At 35.0% G+C, this 23,028-nt stretch overlaps 1 protein-coding gene across 1 annotated transcript in view; it reads right to left on the bottom strand.

Moving 5' to 3' along the window:
• Positions 1 to 20,904, bottom strand: part of LOC104273313 (regulating synaptic membrane exocytosis protein 1-like) — a gene marked incomplete at both ends in the record, with an annotated part of 85,536 nt that extends 64,632 nt beyond the window's left edge. The window contains 12 exons of the mRNA XM_009868617.1: positions 1 to 90; positions 554 to 667; positions 1,009 to 1,086; positions 4,488 to 4,550; positions 8,618 to 8,743; positions 10,937 to 11,093; positions 16,216 to 16,287; positions 17,469 to 17,625; positions 17,723 to 17,894; positions 18,221 to 18,351; positions 19,316 to 19,428; positions 20,858 to 20,904. Of these exons, the coding sequence (XP_009866919.1) occupies positions 1 to 90; positions 554 to 667; positions 1,009 to 1,086; positions 4,488 to 4,550; positions 8,618 to 8,743; positions 10,937 to 11,093; positions 16,216 to 16,287; positions 17,469 to 17,625; positions 17,723 to 17,894; positions 18,221 to 18,351; positions 19,316 to 19,428; positions 20,858 to 20,904 (1,320 nt within the window). The remainder of the gene's footprint in view (positions 91 to 553; positions 668 to 1,008; positions 1,087 to 4,487; positions 4,551 to 8,617; positions 8,744 to 10,936; positions 11,094 to 16,215; positions 16,288 to 17,468; positions 17,626 to 17,722; positions 17,895 to 18,220; positions 18,352 to 19,315; positions 19,429 to 20,857) is intronic.
• Positions 20,905 to 23,028: the final 2,124 nt, after the last annotated feature.

The following is a 23,028-nucleotide window of genomic DNA, read 5'->3' as shown; positions in this document are numbered from 1 at the left end:
CTTTCTCGTTCTGGTGAATGCAAACTAGTATCTGGTCTCAAGCAGTTGGTACTAGCACTCCTAGCCCTGTCAAGGGAGGGCTGTAGTTCACTAGTGCCAGTGCATTGCATCCAATGGTAGAAGAGAAAGAAAAAGAAAACAAAGAAAGGAATACAATGTTAGATATTAACTAATAAAATAATGCTCTCTTTACAAAAAATGTAGAATCACAATGATTTAATTAAGGAAAACGTAAAAGAGCTGACTGGATGACAGTGCTGAGATTTGTTTAGAAAATAAAAGCAAACAAAAGACTGCTAGAATTTTTTTTGCTAAATCATTGAAATGTTTCAAACTGAATGAGACAAAACAATACTCACTTGTAAGAAAGTGGAATGAGAAATATCAAACAATAAATTTAAATCCTTATTAACAGCAGTAAATCTTAAGCCAACATAAAAGGATGTGATACACTATATATTATGTGAAATCTCTTTACAGTGAAGCTCATTTATTCTGCAAATCCATATTAAATACCAAAAACAGGAGGGGAGATTAATCCTCAGTTTCTTACCTAACCAGTAGATCATCTCCAAATTTCAGTATTCGTGAATTAAGGCAATCACGAAGGAGTGAAATATCCTGTCTAATCACAGATTTGGTCTTAGCACATGCAGGAAGAGTTGAGCTTTGTAAATTAAAACTATTTAAACAAAATGAAAATAAATCTGACATGTAACCAAAATCTTACACATAAATAAAAGAATGTAACAAAGGAAAACATGCAACAGATAATTTTAATAGTGAAGACATTCTACCTAACACAAAGTGGTTTGGGTTTTGGTTTTTTTTATAATGTAGGGGTTAATTTAAACAGTTATATGAAGTTAATTTAAAATTTTCTCCCTTATCTCTCAGTTATAAAAACTGTATGAAACATTTTTTTTATCTTTTTATTTACCAGGGCAAGACTAGTTACTTTTTAAAAAAAGAACTAACTACTTAAAGGGGACTCTAAACACTTCTTACCTGTACAGGTTCCAATGAGTACCATTTTCTAGTAAAGGCATCTTGGGTGGTAATGTTTTATAGTGCCTAACAGAACTTCTTGAATGTAGTGGAACAGAAAAGAAATCAGAACAACACAAAAACATGCCAGAAATAAAAAGACAGGCAAAATTAAGCTAAGATTGGACAGAATATAAAACGAATGCATAATATTCTACTATATTTAATACCTGTATGCATAGATTTCTCAATATAGGTTTTTGTTAACTACCGTGACAGCTATCTCAGGGCCAAATTTTTGTATTCACACTTCCGTTAATATAGTCCATGAACTCTAATAGTACTAGTACAGCTCAGATTTTTCCCTTGTAATTAATCTAAATTCCATTTATAGAGATATTTAATTAAAATAGATAAGCTAGTGTAAAGGATTATGATATTAAACTTGCTGTTTGTGGACGTACTCTACTTGGACCTACAGAGCCTTTAACCTCTTCACTAGCTAAGCATGAAAAGCTTGCTAGAACAGTGATATATAGTATCACAAACTGAAATGTAAACGTATTAGCACCTGGCATTTTTGAATGTGGAAGTCTTGTTAATGGTGTATTGACTTCAAAATCTAACAGTAATTAAATTCAAACTAAAAAATCTTGGAGATCTACTACATCACCCAACACAGCAGCACCCTGAGATGTTACATGACAACCTTCTAATATCATCAACTACAGTACATAAGATTTTAGAATAGGAAATGTTTGCTTTTTTATCCAGCACTACCCAAGGAACAAGGGTGAAATTTTAAATGTCTGCTGAATGGGAATCATGGCCATTTAATAGTTAAGGGTTAACAACCGAGTTACACCAATTCTGTGCACAACCTACTAGGACACAGGGACCTACTGGAGAGAGTCCAATGGAGAGCTACGAGGATGACTGAGGGACTTGAACATCTCTCCTATGAAGAGACTGAGAGAACTGGGGGTGTTTAGTCTTGAAAGGAGATGGCTGAGAGGGGATCTTATTAAAGTATATAAATATCTGAGGGGTGGGTGTCAAGGGGAAGGGGACAATCTCTTCTCAGTGGTGCCCAGCAACAGAACAGGAAATAACGGGTTTAAGTTAGGACATAGGAAGTTCCACCTTAACATGAGGAAAAATCTCTTTACTGTGAGGGTGACGGAGCACTGGAACAGGCTGCCCAGAGAGGCTGTGGGGGCTCCTTCTCTGGAGATTTTCAAAACCCTCCTGGACGTATTCCTGTGCGGCCTGCCCTAGAGGATCCTTCTCCAGCAGGGAGGTTGGACTAGATGATCTTTCAACGTCTCCTCCAACTCCAAACATTCCATGATTCTATGATGCTGTGACACAGTTGCAGTGCTATTAGCAGAAGGACCAGCAGCCTTGAGGATTTTGCAACTTCAGGAGCAGTCTGGCCTAACAGGACATTCTGATTCCTGTTAGGCCTGGGACCTAGGCACAGCAGATCAGTGCTGCAAACCTGGGTGTGTCACTCTCGGCCTGGAAAGCCCAGGGTTTGTAAAACCCAGAGGGATTTAACAGAGGAGCTTCGACTGTTCTTCTCCAGACCTAGTGGTCATCAATGCTGACAGCTCTACCCAAGCTTGCTGTGACATTAAAAAGTTGGAATAAAGGAATGGGGTTGTCAATCCTGGTGTGCCAGCAGATATTACCAAATCACAGTGGGTGTGATCCAAGACATGGAATGTCCATGGCACAGGTACATGTGTGCTTCCACTGTTTCTGCTATTAGTCAAGGACTGCATACAGATGGACAGAATGGACAGCTAAGACTTGTGTTATTCTAAACTGATGTATTAAACTTTGTAGCTTGGACTATCTCTTATTAATATTTCTTTCATTTACCATGAAGCCCCTAACATTTCTTTCACGTTTTAAGCTGATTAATTTAAAACATTATTCAGCAAGCTGTAAAGCCTTATATTGTTTCTAACATGAATGTCAGGCCACTACAAATGAGGAAGGACAAAAGATTGCAACCAATGGGAAGATCAAATTTTTCTTGAAAGGGTTTTTGAGACTGTTTAGTGAAGGATGGATACTGGTAATTTTCTGGGTATTATTCAAACTTGGATTAGGCTGTATAAGCCTCAGAGTTAAATTTAAAAATCAGTCTATTGTCTTCTATTACCCTCATATTCATCTTCAGTACATTATTAAGAGTATCATTCTGTTTTTAGTATACCGCTATGGTTAGTTAAAGAGATGAGTTTGTTACTTTTCTTGATCATAAAAAAAAAGTAATTTTCAGAATAAGGAAAAAGGCAAGAAAGGGCTGCACTCTCTTAATTCAGTGTAGCTCTTACCTGATTTTATTCTTTCTCATGCGCACCTTTTAGCTGATTAACTAACAGAACTGGCTAGTAGATTTGTAAAACCATCGGAAATCTACAGTGACTGCGTAAAGTGCATCAAAAGTTCATAATGCAGTATCTTTGTCAATTAAGTGAGAATTTAAGCACTTGTCATTGAAGAATTTTAATGAAAATGATAATCTTTAAGAGGGAAAGGAATAAGCACAGAAATGGAGTGAAACTACAGAAAATGCAGCAGACAGCTAAAGGCCATAGGAAGAAGGCTGGAAAAATTGCTATCATACGACAATAAATAGACACAAAATAGTGAAATGAAACCTCTAAAACCTAAACTGGTTAACTACTTCAACCTACATTTTTACTATTTTTAAATTGAAGAATTTCTACACAATTTGACATGCATTTTTAACAAAATTAACAGGCATGGCAGGGGAAAAAAAAAAAGGAGGAGACATTATTAGATTTGTTAGATAAAGATATTTCATTTCTGTTTAGTGTCACAACATTGGGAAGAATCAAGACAGGGAACCTTGGAATAAGAGATTAATGAAGACTGAAAACGAGCCGAAACTACAAAGTTTATGCCTGGATCTGATTTGTAGAATGATTTGTAGAAGCAAATCAAGTAACATGAGACCACTCAAGTCTGGGGTTCCCAGTGAGTTCCTCACTGAGCCCTGTTCTTTCCTCTACCAGTGACCAAAATCAGTAACGGATTTGGTGTCACAACAAATAAAGATTATTGGCTTGTGCATGGCTGTAACACAAACATAAAAATGCAAATAAAAGAAAACATAAGAACAACTAAAAAGGATTATAACTAAAAAGGATTATAAATTATAACAACAGACATGCATTGGGACATCAGAACTTCTGTGACTAGACAGAAGATATCTTCCACGAAATACAACTGCAAAATCAGAACCTTTTCAGCTGCTTTAATCCTTTCTACTGAAGATCACAAACACATATACACATCTCGATCTGAATTAAAATGAAGAAAAAAGTGCTGACACCTGGCTCACAATGTGCTGGGAAGTTATTTACTTACTGGGGCTACAAACCTCTATGGAAAAAAGTTGGGCACACGAAATATAGACAACTAACCAGATGTGTCGATGATTACCAAATTCCTGTATTTACCTGATGGTATGTAGGCACTCTGCACTTCTTCCTCGTTTTGCTCTGGGCAGCATAAGAAGCTCACTGCACAGACAGGATGGGTGGTGAGTGAAACAGATATAATAATGAAGCATTAGATGACATGGGTTATGCCAATGATAAGCAAATGAAAACATAAAAAGAAACAAGAAGCTTCCACCCAGATACATAGTCCGAAAATGTTCAAACCCAGACTTGCTCTTCTCAAAGGATATGAGCCAAAAAAATGCCTGTAATAACTACATTTTCAACAAATTCCGCTTAGGGTAGCATCTAACTGTGTGGGATTTCTCCTTTTAAAATTCAGGACTATTTCAGAGCTTTTCACCACAAAAGGAATCCACAAACCAATTATATTTATCTAGTAATCTCCTTTCTCTTGAATTATTGAAGAAATACTTAAGAAAAAAAATTTGAAAGAATTATGCTTCTTGTTTGTTTTGAGGGTTTTATTTTCTTCCTAAAACACACCAAAAAACCCCCATGAAAAACCTGGGAGGGTTTGCTACGAATTTACTGCAGATTGGTTTATGGGAAAGGTAACCAGTGACCCTCTTGTGAAAACCAAAACTACATGTTCACTGGAAAGCTTACGTTTGGCCAAATATAAATTCTGACTCATAGCTCTTGACAGTATTTTCCAAAGCAATTCTAAAGAAAAAAAATTGCTAATCAGCTAGACTTTTTGTTTCTTATTGTTTCCAATGGAGAAAATCAGCTGTCTTTTCTATTTTTAATCTACTGTAACCCAGCACATGCTACAGTGAGCAAGATGATTAAATTAATACATATTTATGCCTATGGTAAATATGACTATGATATGAAACATTCCCTGAATTAACCTTGGAGTTTTACACACTTCAACACAATTAGAAAGACCAAGTTCCAAACCTACTAAATACTGTAAATATGAAATTAAAGCTAAGCTTCATGGAAACATGTTATTTTAAAAGAAGTAGAGATTCATATGAAGTACTATGGCGACAAAGAGAGAAAAGATTATAAAATAGATGAAGCAGCAGTTGTTCAATGTGTTTTGTACTTCATGTCATTACAAAATGGCCCATTTAATTGATGCTGTATAGTTAATATTAATCTAAAATTCTAAACTGGCCGCTTGAAATAATAGCTTTTGAGTCACATGTGAGACTTAACTTTGCATCCGGATCCACTGGCCCTATTTTGATGCAAAAAAAAAATGTATTCAAGTTGAACTGATTTGTTGATTTTTTAAAGGAAAAATTTCCATGCATAAGCTCAGACGACTGATAGAATTTATATGCATATTTCCAAGCAAAAATGAACACACATTTTAGGAAAAAAGGTACCATTTTTCTTAGAATTTGTGAAGTAGATAAAAAATCCACATTAAATCATATTGTATTTCATTGATATTTACTCTACCTTTGCTAAACCAGAGTATCTATTGTAATTGGCCCTCAGCAAACAGTAATATAAAATTCATCCAGAAAAAGAATATAAAATAAATCCACCGTGAAATGTTGAAGTTAAAAAACCCCTCAAGAAAGAATAAAAAAAGAAAAGAATCCACCACAATAGATTACCAATATAAGGAGATACTCACACTTTTGTAATAAGTGTGGTCTGGAGACACTTAAAGATTATTATTCTAAACTGAGTGTTTTCTAATGTGACCATTTTAGTGCATTAATGGATTTTGGTTAGGAAAAAAAGAAAATACTAAAAAATAAAAGGGCCATGCCCTTGAAAATTGGACGATGATGCTACATTCAGAGCAAAGTACATTGTTTAGCTAGATTTCCTAATAAAAATGTTTCCTAATGGATTTATATACATACACGTGTATATATGCATTTAAGTATGTATAAAAAGGTAAAGTGGACAAATCAGTTCCACTGGAAATTTATCACATCAGATGTTTTAGTAAGAGACAGCAATATCTACTTTTATAAAGATCTGCTCAGAATATTCAATATTAATTTGGAATCAATAACAGATCAAGAAAATGATCATAAGTAATTATCAACTTTAATTTCTACCATGTAACTATCAGGTAATTACTCACCTTTCAGTCAAAGTTTATATTAGATAACTACACAAATATATTTGTTTAGATGAAGAATTCAGTAAATGAACAACACATAATAGACTACTCTTTCTAATACTTCCTTATACTGCTCTTGCTAATAATAATACTGAAGAAGGATTATTTTTTTAATAATCCTTGTGATAGAGATGATATGATAGAGAACTTTCCTCAACAAAAGCTAGTTTTGATTTTCCCTATGGTGCCACTCTTATTTACTGAAAGACAATGATGCCTGCAAGAGTTCAACAGTCTCCAAAACTGAAGAAATCTGAGGGAAAGAAGAAAAGGAAAATGGGAAAAAAGAGACCACTGCAGACAAGATTATTACTCAGGAAATACTCAAGTACATGGACCTGTCTTTAAGTCCTGCAGATAAGCCATGTCCTTCACGTCTGATCTTTAAACTTCTGAAAAGCATTTTCTGAACATGGAAAAAGAATCGAAGGTTGTAACTTACTCCTCCAAACAAATCCAGCAGCCCATTGCTGCTGATGGCTCTGCTCTGATGACTCGCCTGCAAGAAAGCCTCAGTGCAAGCCCTGCTCTCCAAGCATAATCCATGCATGTATCATCATTTATATCACGGTTTGAGGCTTTACTGGAAGAAAATTTTCTAGACAGTTAATTGTCTATATTTATTTCTACTGAAAAAAATACTTTTTAATATCTCTTCCTCTTCAGATCTGATGAATAAGAAATCTGTTCAATAAATATCTCAATACTTACTAAATATATCAATACTTAAATAATAACATGAAACGTTTGCAACAAGTAGAAATTACTTAAATTAGCTTAACTGTAAATGTGACTACTGCTTAAAAAGCATTTCAATCTAACTCTGAAAGGAAATTCAGTACTACAATCCAACTTAGACAATTTTAAAATGTTCCAAATAGCTCATTAATTCCCATATATGTTATCACATTCTAAAAGCAAAGTAGGCAAGATCATATACAAAATTGAACTAGTTTAACTGCAAAAGCCATCTGTTATTCAATTTCTGTGTTGCTTCAAAACTGGACAAAGAGTTCCAGAGATTTTTGTGCTTTACTCTTTACACATTTTCACATCACTGTGAAATGTAAGTTCTATATGGAATTTACTGATCCTTATTCATAAAAAAAAAGTAACTTACTGAAAAAACATATAATTCAATTATATTACTAGGACAAATGAACTTATATGAATGCTAAATGTTTGCCATTATAGTTTAGCTATAGGATTTTTTGGAAGTAAACAGTGCACAAACATTGATAATCTATGCGACTGCTATCATTCTATTTCCCAACTATGGAACTGAAATACCTTTCTAAATAAAACTGAAATAAAACTGAAATACCTTTCTTCAGCTACAAATTAATGAGAAATTTGCATTTCCTTCTGTTTTATTAGAATATATTCCTATGTACCTGAAAAAAAACCACCTACCAGTAAAGAACAAGCATTGTCTGAAGAGTGAAGCCACTGCCTGTATTCCAGGGAGAGATGTGTACATGTCAAACATCTAAGATGAGATTTTTTGCTAATTACAAGCCCTGCGACTATCCTTGCTATGCTTGCGTACTGTACCAAGACCACCAGAAGGTTATGTAAGATGCTGTGAGACTGCAGATATAGATGTCCAAAATCTATAAGCACAGGGATGCAAATCATAGCATGTACAACTCCCAAGTAGTAGGAATGCATGACTGGCATTTCGATGGCTACTGAAACAGATAAATTCTTAGTTACAAGAAGAGCTAGGTCACACGTGTAGATTTATGGTTTTCTGGGCTTCATTAATGAAAAAGAAACAGAGAACACTCTAGGACAAAGACCCAGGAGCCTTTAGTCTAGGTACCTGCTATTTCTGTCAACTCAGCATATTGTTTTACCAAAAAAAAGGTATAGATAATTTAACCATGACAATAGATTTGTCAGTTAGGATGAGTTTTCTCCCTTCCCCATTACTATCAGTTGTGTTTCTACTGAATACCTTAAAATTAGGCAAACCAACAAGGGTGCTGCTAAACTTTTTTCCAAGTTCAGGCTGACAATGTACCTTTCTTGATCAGACAAATACTGACTATCCACATCTCTGGATCTGTAACCAGCTGGAGTTCTGGAGGCATCATGGTGTCTAGTTGGAGAACGTGATCTTCTCATTTGATGAATTTCATCTAAACTCCTGAAAGGCAGAAATACATATTATTTTTCTCATAAATAACACAGTCTAATGGATTACAGTACAAGTTAGTTGAAGGAAGTATGACTTTAAAAAAAATACCTCTAAATATAGAAAGCCACCATTTCTGCCATATTTAAAAGGACATGCCTGCTTCTGTATATGCTGATGGAATCAGCAATGGCATTTTCAAAATGTGCACTTAAAGAATAACTGACATAACTCAAGAACTGATAGTACCTCACATTAAATGTTTTATGCATTTGTAGATTCATAGGCAGATTTGTAAAGGGCTGGTTTGGGGCGGTCCGTTACTTGCAGGTGTCTCCAAGTATTCTTTAAGACATTCTGGGATAGGATACAGTAACTTACAGCAGATTTTATCAATCTCAGACTAAGTATTATATAAAAGTGGTGTGATTTTGTATAAATGCAGGTAAGTTCTGATCACCATGACTGCAATTTAAGAAAAGAAGCTACTACCTGAAGGGTAGACTCTTCCTTTACTCTAATAACTGTCAGTCGCACAAGAAACATTAGTTTTTCAAGGTATAAAATTAAAGGATTAGTGCAACTGACTATGAAATATTTTATTTGTGCATTGTGCTTCTAGATAGAAATATACAATGAGAGCACATATAATTGTATGCCAAAGCAGAATGAGGAGCTCTCATTTTCTCTACTATATGAAAAAAAAGCCAGTGACACAGTGTGTTTTACATACAGTTGCACTCTTTTATCTGTTAAGCATTCATTACTGAGGAATGCATCAGCAAGTGACTGAGTGTGTAGTGCAATAGCTTCATCTGTAAAAACTGATGTAACAGGGGGATGCATGCAGCGACTTAAGAAACACAAAAAATTTCAATGTGCAGGAAAAGTGTGTGCGGCATAGATGATAGACAACCCTTTCAAAACATTACAGTTATCTGGTGGAACATTAAATGATGGAACTGTAACACAGAATTTTGTACACAAAATTCAGCTAAGAAGGGTAGATATTCAGTAAAGTACCACAGCTAGTGGGCATTAATGTTGCTAGTGCAACACTCCAAGCTCCTGCAGTATTTCAGGAACAAATATTCCTAGAAATTGGAGAAAAGGAAAACTGGTAAAAACTTGCTGATTTTTAGGGTACCATGAGAGGCTGCAAGAGAAGCTTATTGCCCTACACAATACAAGCAAATCAGGGCAATGAAGCTGGTGAAGGACCTGGAGAATAAATCTTATGAAGAGTGACTGAAGGAGCTGAGGTTTAGTTTGCAGAAGAGGAGGCTGAGGGGAGACTTCATCACTCTCTACAACTACCTGAAAGGACATTGTAGAGAGGTTGGTGCTGATCTCTTCTCAAAGGTAATTAACGATAGAACAAGAAGGAATGGCTTCAAGGTGCAACAGGGTAGGTTTAGACTGGACATTAGGAAACATTTTTTCACAGAAATAGTAGTCAGACGTTGGAATATGGAGGTGGTGGAGTCACCATCCCTGGATGTTAAGTCATTTAGACATGGTGCTGGGGGATATGGTCTAGGGTTGAGCTTTGCAGAGTAGGGTTAATGGTTGGACTAGAAGATCCCAAGGGTCTTTTCCAATCTGAATGATTCTACGATTCTACAGCACTAAGCAAGGAAATGAAAAGCTCAGGAAAGGTTCTCCTACTAACAGGTTTTCTATCAAAACCAGTAAATGCAAAAAAAAAAAAAGAGGTTTATAAATCTCTATGTGATCACTTCTTCCATTAAAACTGTGATGTTATAAATACAATTGGTAATTTCAGCTTGCTTGCTGTTACTTCAAAATTAGTTCAATCTATAGTTATTATATGATTTGATGCTACTGTTTTGTTATCCTACAAATATACTTAGGTGGCTTTGCACAAGAACCAGCCGCTGAGTGCAAAATCCATTTCCAACCTTATGTATTGGTTATGGTAAAGAGATGACGAATCACAGAAAATACTAGTAAGAAAAGCTAAGTGTTACAAAACTACAATTCACCTGATGAGTGCTCTTTAATGATTAATAAAAAGTACATATCAAGTTCAAATACTACACTATTAAATCCAGATGCAAAAGAAGGTTTTAAAATTGTGAAAAACTGCTGAACATGAGAAAAGTTAACAATGGCAGATTTCACAAACTTGAACAGCTTCACAAATTTGAGCCGCTCATTATTTCAGTACCTTGTGATGCCTACCTCTGTAATGGCACATTTGGTAAACGTGAACGGGTCCTGCCCTGATCGTCACCACGGTGAGGAGATACAGATCGTGAGCGATGATGCGTTGTTCTTTGCTGTTCCGGCACAGTTAGCGTTGTCGATTTACCTTCTCTAGTGCTAGATCTATAGGCTACTGACAAGAGGGCAACAAGAGGAAATTAGAGAGAAGAAGTCTGGATTTGGAAAGAATTCAGATGGTTAATCCTTCCAGGAACACACATCTAAATGCTTATGCAACTTTCAAGTCGTCATTCAGCTGTTTTACATACCAACGTACCATGGATAGGATAAATTACTAGCATTTCCTTTAAATATCTACACGTACAGAGACAGAGAAACTGAGATGATTTTCATTATGTACTGGAAGATGTGCAGGAGAGGGCTGAAATAGTTTTCCGACTTGATGAAGAGCACCCAGAGTAACTTGTATCTCAAAATTGTCATACAGTAGCAAATATTTGAAAGGAAACCAAGCAATGTAAGTTTACCTCATCTAGCAAATGGAGGAGGCATTCTTGTGTGTGACACCACAGATTCATCCAGGACTGCCCATATATAAAGCAGCCTTCTGTTAAATACAACTAAATACAAAGATGTTCTCCTACCTAACTTGGCCAAAGCCACCTACTTTTAAAAATATATTAACATTTAGAGTATGGTGTCAAATATTCAGTGATGCATACTCTGCAGAACATTTTTTCTAAATACCATGAAATAGCTGCAAAGTTCATTTTGAGTTTTAAAAAAAAATAAAAAACCCCACAAAAACCAGAAACAACCCCCCCCCAGCAGAATGTTAGTATATTCTAAAGTGTTGATATTCCTGTGCCTTTTTCCATGTAGCACACTGTGGTGTTATATGCTTTGAATCCCATCCTGAAACAGACAACGAAGGTCAATAAGATGAACCACTTTCAAAAGGTGCTTGTTATCTTTCCAAAAGAGCCTAAGGATATTTGCTTAGACTTCAGTTTCACAATTATAGATATTTAAATTGGATTACAAGAATCCCTTGGCAGAAAAACCCTTAATGACAGAAAGGGTCATCTCTTAAGTCATCCCTTAATGACTTTGTAAATTATCATTTAGATTCTAAAGGAACAATTTTGCTGCTTCTCTTAATTTGTCTAGCATTAAGTTCCTGTAGTGTGTTATTTCGCTCACCTAAAAAAACAGCCTCTATCAGAAATCTTCTTCCCATGTAGGAAAAGATTATGATTTAGACAATTGTCAACTTGGTAAATTAAAGACCTTGCACTTCTTAAGAATATTGTTACAGAGTTTGAAGCTTACAGTTGGTGGTTGTTGTTTTTTATTAATAATTTGTATAATTTTTGTAGTTTTTCTTCTATCCAACTGTCATAGCCCTCTTAAAAGTGTGACCCATATACAGAATCTGTCCTTGGCTTGGTAAGGTATTCAATCACACTGAAGGACCTGTTCAGCTCCAGGTCTGAACCCTGATCACAAACATCAAGGAAGCATTCATGCTATTTTCCCATATTGTGCATCATTTTACCCATGTATTCTAATGGACAATTAATTTATCTTAATACATTTTCTCTTTCTCAGACTGGAATGAAAACACATTATTAAAACAGTTGTAATTCTAAAATAAGAATATCTTCCACCATAGCCAAACTATCCAGGAAGCGATACCTGAAACTTGTGCATTGTGCATACACAAAGCTTACAGAACAGACAGAGAGACAGCAATTCACATTTATTTTGAGTAAGTATTAGCTCAAGTATTGTCAGGTTGGTCAAATCACATCCATACATCCACAGTGACTGTGACAGTGACAGTAACAGTAACGTTTCCTCATATCCTCCAATACAAAGGCTCTGTGTGTGCTCTCCAGAGTGAGCAGAGAATTTTTTTTTTTTTTGCATGGACCAGCACGACAGCAGCAATCAAGCACACAGGAGTTTATGCAGAAGAAGTTTCTCAGTTGCTCATGGGAAACTGTCAGGTGTGACATGAAATGGGAGCTGGATGGATGATGCAAATGGATCTAGCAAATGTTTGATACCAGAACTTATTTCTTTTTTTTTTTCTCTGAAAGACAACACAGACAATGACAAGATGTTGTGTTGACGTCACACTGCTGCTACAAGAGGAAGGTTAGTACAAGGCTATCATTTATACAGATTACATGATAGAAAGGTACACTGTTCTGAAGAGTTACCTGTAGCATAATGCAGCTGATTAAAAATTGCCAAATTGTATCAGCTTTTTTTTCCTTTTAGTTAAGAAAATTACTACAGTTTTGGTTAAAAATACAGGCTTCAAAACATGTTCATTTTTATTAAATCTGTTACTGATCATTTACTGACCCTTCTATATACTTAGCATTGGTGAGGCCACATCTGGAGTACTAGGCTCCCCACTACAAGACAGTACCAGTTACTGGTCTGACTCCAGCTCAGAATCTCAAAGATAATTAAGAGATTGGAGAATATCTCATATGAGGAGAGCCTTGGAGATTTAAAATAATATTTTCTTCATGTAAATAGATGAGGGCACACCACAAAAACTTGTAAAAAATCAATTTTGTTAAAGCTGAGCTTCGAATTAAAGATACTTCTAGCTATTTATATAAATTCCTTTTATGAACAGTTCTATGAGCTGATTTAAAAATATATATATATCACTGCAAGATACTAATAATAAATGAGGAAAGTAGAATTATATGAAAGATACATTTGTGATACGACAAGGGAAAAATACTTTTCTTTAAATATTCTTGAAGATATCTTAGTGCCATTATTTTTGGTGTAGCAGTCTATTTCCATTGACAGGCAGGAAGTCTTTGCATTTGCTGAAATTTCAAGGACGATGGTTTTCTCTGATGTTACTAAAAGCTAATACTGCATTTGCCTTAGCAATTGGTAAAACATTTGAAATTATAGTTCTAATGATTTCCATTGTTAGTTAAATTAGCCAAAATACTTTCATCATTCCTTTTTTAGCTTATGGTGGTGATCATGTGAACTTTTGTGCTTTTACATTTTGCAGTTAAGTGTCTGGTCTCTAGAGAATGAGCAACAATCTTTGTGAAAATCTTGAGATATTAATAAATCAAAATAACTTCTTTCTCTTCTGAATATTTCAAGAAAAAGAAGCAATTAAAACATGTAGGACCATACTTTTAATAAAGAGAGTGTTGATTTATCACATGTATGTGCCATGGTGGGTGACATTAGCAAGTAAGTGGTAGAGGAAGGAAAAGAGGCTTTAAAGGGAAATATTTTTTTTGTGTGTCACGTGTTGCAAACTCACTTTAAATATTGTTACTTATGTTGAGAAGGAATATCTTGATCCTAGACTAATCTAGTTGAAGCCAATAGAGTCTATGCCAAAATGGTCTAAGACTGCACTTGAACTGCATTATCATCCTACATTATGGGAAAACATGGATATCCATCGTTCCTTCCCACACATATACCTTGCAGGAGAACGTATGGGAAATCTGGACCAGACAAGAGTTGCCGTGCCCCCTATTTGTGAATCTGTGCCTAAAACTCTCAAGCAATTTAGTAGATGGTGGTGGGACTGGCAATCTTTTCCAGCTCTCACTGCAAAACATATTTTCACATGCTGTCTAGGCTATCATACATGCTTGGCTGATAACTGAAATTTTCTTTGCCCCTGTATCCCTAAAGTCTAACCTCCATGTAAGAATTCAGGTTGCAGGTACAAACAAACCCCCAGGCTTACATGTATATCCACTTGACATAGGAATCACACATAGGTGAACTCCACTTAAAATTGCCAAACAAATGTATCCATTAAAATCAAAATAAACAAATTTGTGCTTGACCAAGGCAGCTGCTAGATTGTTTCTGATTAAGGACTTCAGAAGGAGCTTCCTCACAATGCCCTTCAAGTTTCGAGACTCTCACCACATTGTAAATCCTATTGCTACAGATTAAATCTGGCCATTTTTCATCGTTGAGAAAGTTTGGACCCATGTGTTCTTCAAAGGCACACTTGAGCATTCATGGTCCCAAAAAATTACCATAAGAATCAGTTACTCAAGTGCTGACCCAGTGAACCGAGCCCAGTGCATTCAGCTGAACATTTATGAATGTTTCCTGTCAGATGGAAAATAGATTATTTCAAATAGCAAATAGATGCCTTGAAGAATTGTCAGCAGAAAAATGCCCCAATTCTTAATATAAAATACTGAAACTTTAAACACAAGTAAGTCTAGACAGATATGCCAGTTGATGTAAAAATAGCAAGATTAATCACATTAAGACAAATATCAGTACTAGACACACTAGAACAAATTTTACTCTTACTAACTCAGATGGTTAGCGTATTAAAGTAAGGAAAGAATCAATCAACAGCAAAGGAAGGAGAGTTTGGCTCAGTGAATATCCAAATGATATTGCATTAATAAAATGTGATTTATTGGTATGTTTACATAATGAAAAAATAAATTGTCAGATTATTTTAAACTCAGATCAGGAAGATAGAGAGTTTTCTAAATCCCATTGTTATCTAATTCAGCACTTCTGGTCAGGAAGATCCGCAGAAAAATTAACTTAGTGCTGGCAGTGACATACTGACTCTTCAGTTAGTTTGGGACAATTGGGAAACATTCGTCTGACTTGTGGCAACAGCCAAATAAAAAAAATGTGGTACCCAAAATGATCCTCAAGATTTTCAGTATGTAAGGAATGCTGAACTAAAAGTCAAACCATGACAGTCTCTACAAGCATATAACTTATAAACATTTAGGGTAATGATAGTTCATGAAGGCTTATGAAAACTATAAAAGATAGAGCCATGCTACATGCATCTTCATCTACAACCATGCATTCTCAATAAAGTCCATGGGAGACTGCATTATATCTAAGTTTCAAGCAAAAAGCAAAGTACAGAAAATGTTCGCAATAAACTAAGATCTTAATTACTATTTCAAAATGATTTAAAAATTTAATTTGTATTTTAAATAATGCTTGCAAAAGTATGCATAAACAATTAAAAACAATTTAAACCATCCGGTTTGCATATGAAGAATGATAAATAAAAGAAATATCAATGAATGAATAATAGAATCATTTAATTCATCATGATTTAGGACAGGTATCATGGAATAATTGGGAAAACTGTTTGTTTCACAATGCACTCTCCGAAGCCAGTATCCTCAATATTCCAAATGTTATAAAGGAAAACAAAAACCAAACAACAAACAAGCAAACAAAAAAGGAAGAAAGCAGGACCATGCTGTTCACCCACGCACCTGGAGGAACAACTCCAATACCATCATCAACATCATAATCTGAGATGTCACTATCACTGATTGGCCGAGATCCTGTACAACAGTAAGGTAAACAAATACCTGAACATGTGCTCATATCATAAAATGTAAAAATATGTTCATTTAATGTACTACTGAAATTAAAAAAGATGATTTTAAGTCTAAACAATACAGGAGGAGAACTAAACTGCACTGACATTTCGCAACACAGCTAATTGCAGCCTCCTTTCCCGTTCTGCCCCCAAGTCCTCAATGATCCTCCACTATGACAGTTTTCCTCACTAAACCAGTAAAAAGTTAAATAAAGAAAAAAAAAGGCACTTTTGTGCTATTTCAGTGAATAAATTGAATCAGCTTAATGAACAGGAAAGGAGAGGTGGCAGCATATTGTGAGAGAGGGGAAGAGGAAACAGCACTGCCAGCTTTTAGAAAAGTTCAAGTATCTCATGAAGACTAGCCTTTGATTTGCTTCCTCTATAAATAACCTATTGCTGCAAATACAGCACTATTACATTTTTATAATTCATTCCTGAATGTGCACCTATTTTCTATGCATTGACTGGAATGAATTGCTTCTATGTTTAAGGAAAGAAAACCAGAAAAATAGCTTGCAAATGTATTTTAAAATAATCCCCTTTGTATTTCTAAGTAACTTAATTCAAATGAACAGAGAAGCTACAGTAGACAAATATTTTAATACATTCTTTCTTTTAATATGCCGTATAAAAACCTGAAATCAGACCCAGCAAAAGAACCTGAATATACACATACAAGTTCTCTTTGCTGCAGAAGTACACTTGTGATCTGATTGTATAACGAGCATATTAGAGGTTGAGACTAGCTTTATGATGAAATGTGTTTTCAAATCTCAGAAGTCTTTAAGGACTTTCATATTTTTAAACAAAATCTTTTAATTATTAAAAAAGTATCCAATAGTTATGAGCTTCGTCTTTCTATTTAAAATATTTTAAGCAAACGTTTGAACCATTTTCTTCTGATAATGAAAACCAAATCGATTCCAACAGGTTTCATATATTTGAAAGTTATGAATCATAGGTGAAAGGCTGCCATGTCATAATGTCATAATTTGCATCTCTTTTCTGCCACAATTTTTCATAATATTTCGAGACTATGAAATAGTATTTTTATCTTGTATGCGAAAGCTGAATACCACCACACCATACTCAGGTTTTTTAACTTAAAATTTAAAACAGATTAATGGAATATGGACCTACTTTGTAATTTTTTGCTAGTGCTTTCTCCACCATGAACATGTCTTCTTGGCATGAAAGGTGATGGCTGAGGCAGAGGTAGTGAAGATTCATCATGTGTCTGTAGCTTATACCAATGTGGTTCATCATCTAAAAGTGCTGTCTCCAGCTCTATCAGAATCTAGTAGAAAAATTATCATATTTTATTTTCACTTTCAGAGCACACACACAAACATATATAAAATATGTATGTATATGCATGTGATTTTATGTATCACCTCTCCAAGAAATTCACTCTCTTCTTCTTGTACTCTTGGCTGATCCCATACGGTTATTTCAAGCATTCGTTCTCTAAAATCTCTACGATGTACATGCGAGTAGAGAAAAGTTTGGTTCCATTTTGGCTCTAGACTTTTCTTTACTGTTTTGGTCCTCCTTTTACTCTTATCACTGAAACATAAACATCAGTTGTAAATTGTTTGTAGAGATAAATCACCACTTGCCATCTACTCATCAGCACTTATTGTCTTCATTCTTTCTGGCCTGATAATGCGTAAACCAGAAAAGTGTTTGCTGTACAGTGGATCACATTCATCCAGAAGTCCACAAAGTTAATTTGATAATGATTTGCATGATTCAAGTGCAGTTTTCTGCAACAGTTAAGCTAACTATAACAAATTACTAAAAGGAACTCTTTACTTCATAACCATCCATTTAAAAGTTGATTCAATACATGTTAAATTGCAACATAATTTTCTTAACTGAAATACCACTACCTTCTGTCTGGAAGAAAATACATTTTTACATAGGGATTCCTGGGGCGTCCATCTACTCTTGGTGGCAAATCTGTTGCTTGCAGAACATTTACTATTAACTGATGTCCCACCTTGTCATACCACAGCTTAACCTACAAGAATCAAGTCATCAGAAAACACAACTCAGAATTTTCAGGCTGCATCACATTAACCACAATGTAAAAATAACCACTGCATTTTTCCAAGAGACAATTAGATGCATTTTATTTTGAATCTCTTAATATTTACTTAACTTAGATGGAAAAGATGATGGCACATACCAAAGACTTTTGTATTAACCACAGCTGAATAAAATCGTGGTGCCTGATTATACTTATATCGTATTATATCATATGATACCAGTATATGCCTTATCTCTTCACCTTAAAAGCTAAATGGAGATAAGAAGCCCTGACTGTAGCTAAACTTGAGGCAGAGTTGAAATCTATCTACTCTGATATGTCACCTTGCAAAAGTTGTTATGAAAAGCATAATACACAGCTAAACCATTTTTTAAAAGAATCATGACATTATGAAATTTTTGAACCTGCCGTATACTTAGAAATTAATATGATCAATATAAAAATATAAGGATGTTCAGAACAAAGTCTAAGTACTCACAGTACATTTAATAAGCACAGCTTCAACTAGTCTTAGAAACAGGATGTAGTGTGTATCTAAATTAAAATGCATTACTGAACAGCGTAACTCTTCACAAATAACACAGCCTTTTAAATGTTTATTATATGTGGATTACCAGGCATGCATAGAAAAGTTATCATTTTCAGTGCAGAGGGTACAGGATGACAAGTTACAAGGCACTTTTATGGGCTGCTCTCAACGTAAATTCCTGGGTTCTTTGCTGTATTAAGACAACTCTTTACCTCTGCTGTGATTACAGTGATGGTTTGTGAGTGGATACAGAGGTTCTTAAAAAACATTTGGGAGATGTTAGTCTTGACCAACAGCAGACATTTCTCTTGGCCTCCCAATAGACCTTGGAGGACCGTGGAGGGCAGCGGGACCAGTATTTCATAGATTTTCCTTAACAACTCAGGAAAAACAAGATATGCTTACAGAAAGTTGCCCTGGTAGGACTTGTGGTGCATCCCGTAGGGCTCCAGGGCTGGTCGGAGATATAACAGAAATAGAAGGCCTTTCCATCTTCTGTGACTCAAAAGAACTCGAACCTAAAACATACGAGAAACACGTGAACTTTCCATCCAAAATTTTGAGGCAAATTACATTAATTTCTTTTTCTTTGAATTGTATGAAGTTTCTACTTATACAGAGTATAACTGGATTACTATACAGAAAGATTTCAAACTGTGGTAGATAGCATGGTGGAGGAAAAAAAAAAAAAAGACCGTCTGGACACCCTTACCCCAGACCAAACCTGACTCTTTTTTTTTATCTGAAACAACATGCAAAAAAGGGCATGTGCAGCAGTGACAAATCATACCAAGTATTTAAAACAAAATATTGTCCTCTGTCAGAATTACACATCTCCATTCCAACACAAATTATTCTACGATTCTATGATCTGAAATCTTCACTGAATAAGCCCACATCTGTTTTATGGGTCATACTCGCTCTGAAATTTTAACTCTCAGAAACCTGGCACACAGGAATGTATATGGGTCATGGCCCCACAGGACCCTGTCCCAGGGTTTCTGGCTGCATCTCAGCCAAGGCTCGGATGGGAAAGGACTGGGAGCCATGGCCCTCACATACTCTAGCTGACACTGTTCAAATGGGATAGTTAAAAAGAAAACCAATCTTTTGAAACATAGAATTACTCTGGTTGGAGAAGGCCTTTAAGATCATCGAATCCAACCATTAACCTAGTGTTGGTAGCAAGGGCCCGGCGGCCGCAAGATCTCGCGTTGTACGGAAAGATAAGGAATCCCCTCCCTATAGCTTCTAACGTAAGCAGACGGAAGTTACGTTGTAAATCAAGGCTATATAACACTGTGTTGCATACTAATAAACGCCATTTTGCCATCCACCACATTGGTGTCAGTGTGCTGATGGCCCGAGTGACCCGGAGTCGGTCGCCGTATCGTTCCTTGAACCAGGTCGTTACGCCTCGATAGGCAACAACCTAGCAATGTCATAGTCTACCACTAAACCATGTCACTAAGCACTACATCTACACAAGTTTTAAATACCTCCAGGGATAGGGACACAACCATGATATACAAGAAGTTCATCTAACCAACATTTTCTAGTTAAGAAAAAGAGAAACAAAAACTCTGGACTTATGCTGGATGGTGAAATCCTGACACCATTTTTACCTTTATCAATCCCTTATACCTGTTTTCTCTGTTATGTGAGGGCAAGTAAATGACTGTTCTGGGCCACAGCATGTATATTAGTATATTACCAACAGAAGATATAGAAAAAATAAAATAAAATCCTGCTAGCATTTGATATCTGTATAGCTTAAATCAAATTCATATTGTTTTGAATTTAACTGACAAGACCAAAACCCACTGAATTTTTTCATACAAAAAACTCAGAGTCAATGCAGTCCTAATCTTTCAGAAAATTCACAGCTAAAACAATTACGTTGGCAACAAGACTATGTTTAGTGAAAAGAATAAGGTGTGTACTCACTAGACTCTAACGGGGGGTGAGAAGTCTCAGGAATCCGTGGAATATCACTAAAATGTAAATATACACATAGTAATTAGAAACAATAGAGATGACCTTCTGCTGGGACAAATACAGTTCTGGGGCACTTGTGTTAGAAACATGGATATGTTTCTCTTTTAATGCGTTACAAGGAAAGAAGGGGAAAATATTTAAAGACATATTTTGCACTACCCTTCATGAAAATCTTACTAATGCAAACTACTTCAAGTTAAGGAACTAGCAGATGTAACGATATGAACACTACAATGTTAATATTGTGGTTGGATTCCACAATATTTTTAGGACCAGAACAATAAATTTAGAGGCTGTTTAGGAGGAGAAAGGTGGTAAAAGGTAGGTTAGCTATGGATGTTTGACTATTTTTTGGAGAAAAAAAAAATCCCCAAAAAATAAGAAATGGGTTAACTCACTAGTAATTTTTATATAGACGTCTCAAGGAGCTGACGGAATGAAATTGATGAAAATGTCTTATAATAATAAAAAGAAAAAGCAAATAATATTAGCAACCTTTAACAAACATTTAACAAACATGAAATAACAATTGCAATGTTAAACAAATGGATACCTTTCTTCAGAGGCTAAAAAAATTTCAAATCATATTATGGTTGGGTATGGACAGCTTTCAAAATACACATACCCCGTACATATACAGGTATAAGCAATATCAACTGGTTAAAGTTTACAGATATCTATCAAAATTTTGCTATCAACATATATATTCTTCTATCAAAATCTGGATGATTCTAGCTCCTGGCTCTCTCCTGTCTTCAACAATCATTGAAAATACATTGCAAGATCAAGAAATTACTGTTATTGTCCAAATGTTAGAAAAGCAGCCAAGAGGGAAAACATAAAAAAAGCTCTTCAGTGAATTACTTGAAAATACTTTTATCTACACATAATAATTCAAAATTGAAACTACCTTTCTGAAGACCATTTACAAGATTTTAAGTCTAAAGTTGAGCATTTTAAAGGCATTTAGGCTTTTATCAGTTCAGTGAAACACTATCTTACTGACTTGGAAGTCAATAAAAATAAGACTCCTAGGTATATGAAAGTCACTCGTGAAAACGAAACAGACACTTAAGTCAGAAAAGGTATGTAACAATGCCAGATCAATTAGTCTTAAATTCATTTTTCATGTCCTGCAATTTAAACTTTTGGTTCCTATATTTCAAAAAAACACCTGTTTCAATTCCAGTTTAGTGTCTTACATCTCACATCACTAAGCAAAAATGTGCTTTTCTTTGCCTTGACTTTGCAATTTAAGAGTAATGTGGTTTCCTCAAACTTGTGGAAATATAACTGCATTACTCATCCCTGACATGGCATAGGACTACTTTATGAACACACAAACGGATTAAGGACCTGTTGCACGGCAGGTCTGAAATATTTACTTACCATGTTCAAACTCATTATTTCCTTCAACACAATATTAAGTTCATAATGTTTTCCTGTGCTAAAATGAATGCTTACATCTGCAGTATAGCCTTGTTTGTAATAACATCATGTTTAGGTTATGTAAATGAAGGAAATGTGCAAGGAGTGTTTCAACATGGAAAGCGCAACCTGCAGTGTGATGCTTCATAATTTCTGGGTGGGTGAAGATAGACACTAAAATGTATTTTGTTTGGATTGTTTTCTGTATTGTCAGCAACACAGTAGGAAAAAAATGCCAAAAATAACCCTCAAATATTAATTACATATATCAGCACTTAAGAAATTATTTATACTCACAATAAGGCACCTCCACACTATTAAATCAATACAGAAAATTCTAATAATAAACAAACACATTAACCAGATCCACACAGTTTAGAAGAGAAAAAATACAGATACTGGAATGAAGAAGCCACATCATGAAAAAAATTAGTCAAGCTGAGAGCATTGTACTCACTTAGAGCTGATGTTACTAATATTCACCAGGCAAAAGTAATTGAGTCACCAGGCAAAGGTAATTGACAAAAACAATCAGATCTTTCTTGAGATCTATTCATCCAAGAAGATGAACTGAAAAGTACCATTTTATTATATATATAAATTTTTTATTATATATATAAATACCATTTATTTGTAAATATATTTTTTATTTATATAAAAATTTATATATATTTATTTATATAAATTTTTCC

Source organism: Apaloderma vittatum, unplaced genomic scaffold (genome assembly GCF_000703405.1).
Source record: "Apaloderma vittatum isolate BGI_N311 unplaced genomic scaffold, ASM70340v1 scaffold554, whole genome shotgun sequence".
Classification (NCBI taxonomy): domain Eukaryota; kingdom Metazoa; phylum Chordata; class Aves; order Trogoniformes; family Trogonidae; genus Apaloderma; species Apaloderma vittatum.
The sequence above is the reverse complement of the archived record's forward strand: the minus strand, read 5'-3'. Positions and strand labels throughout refer to the sequence as shown.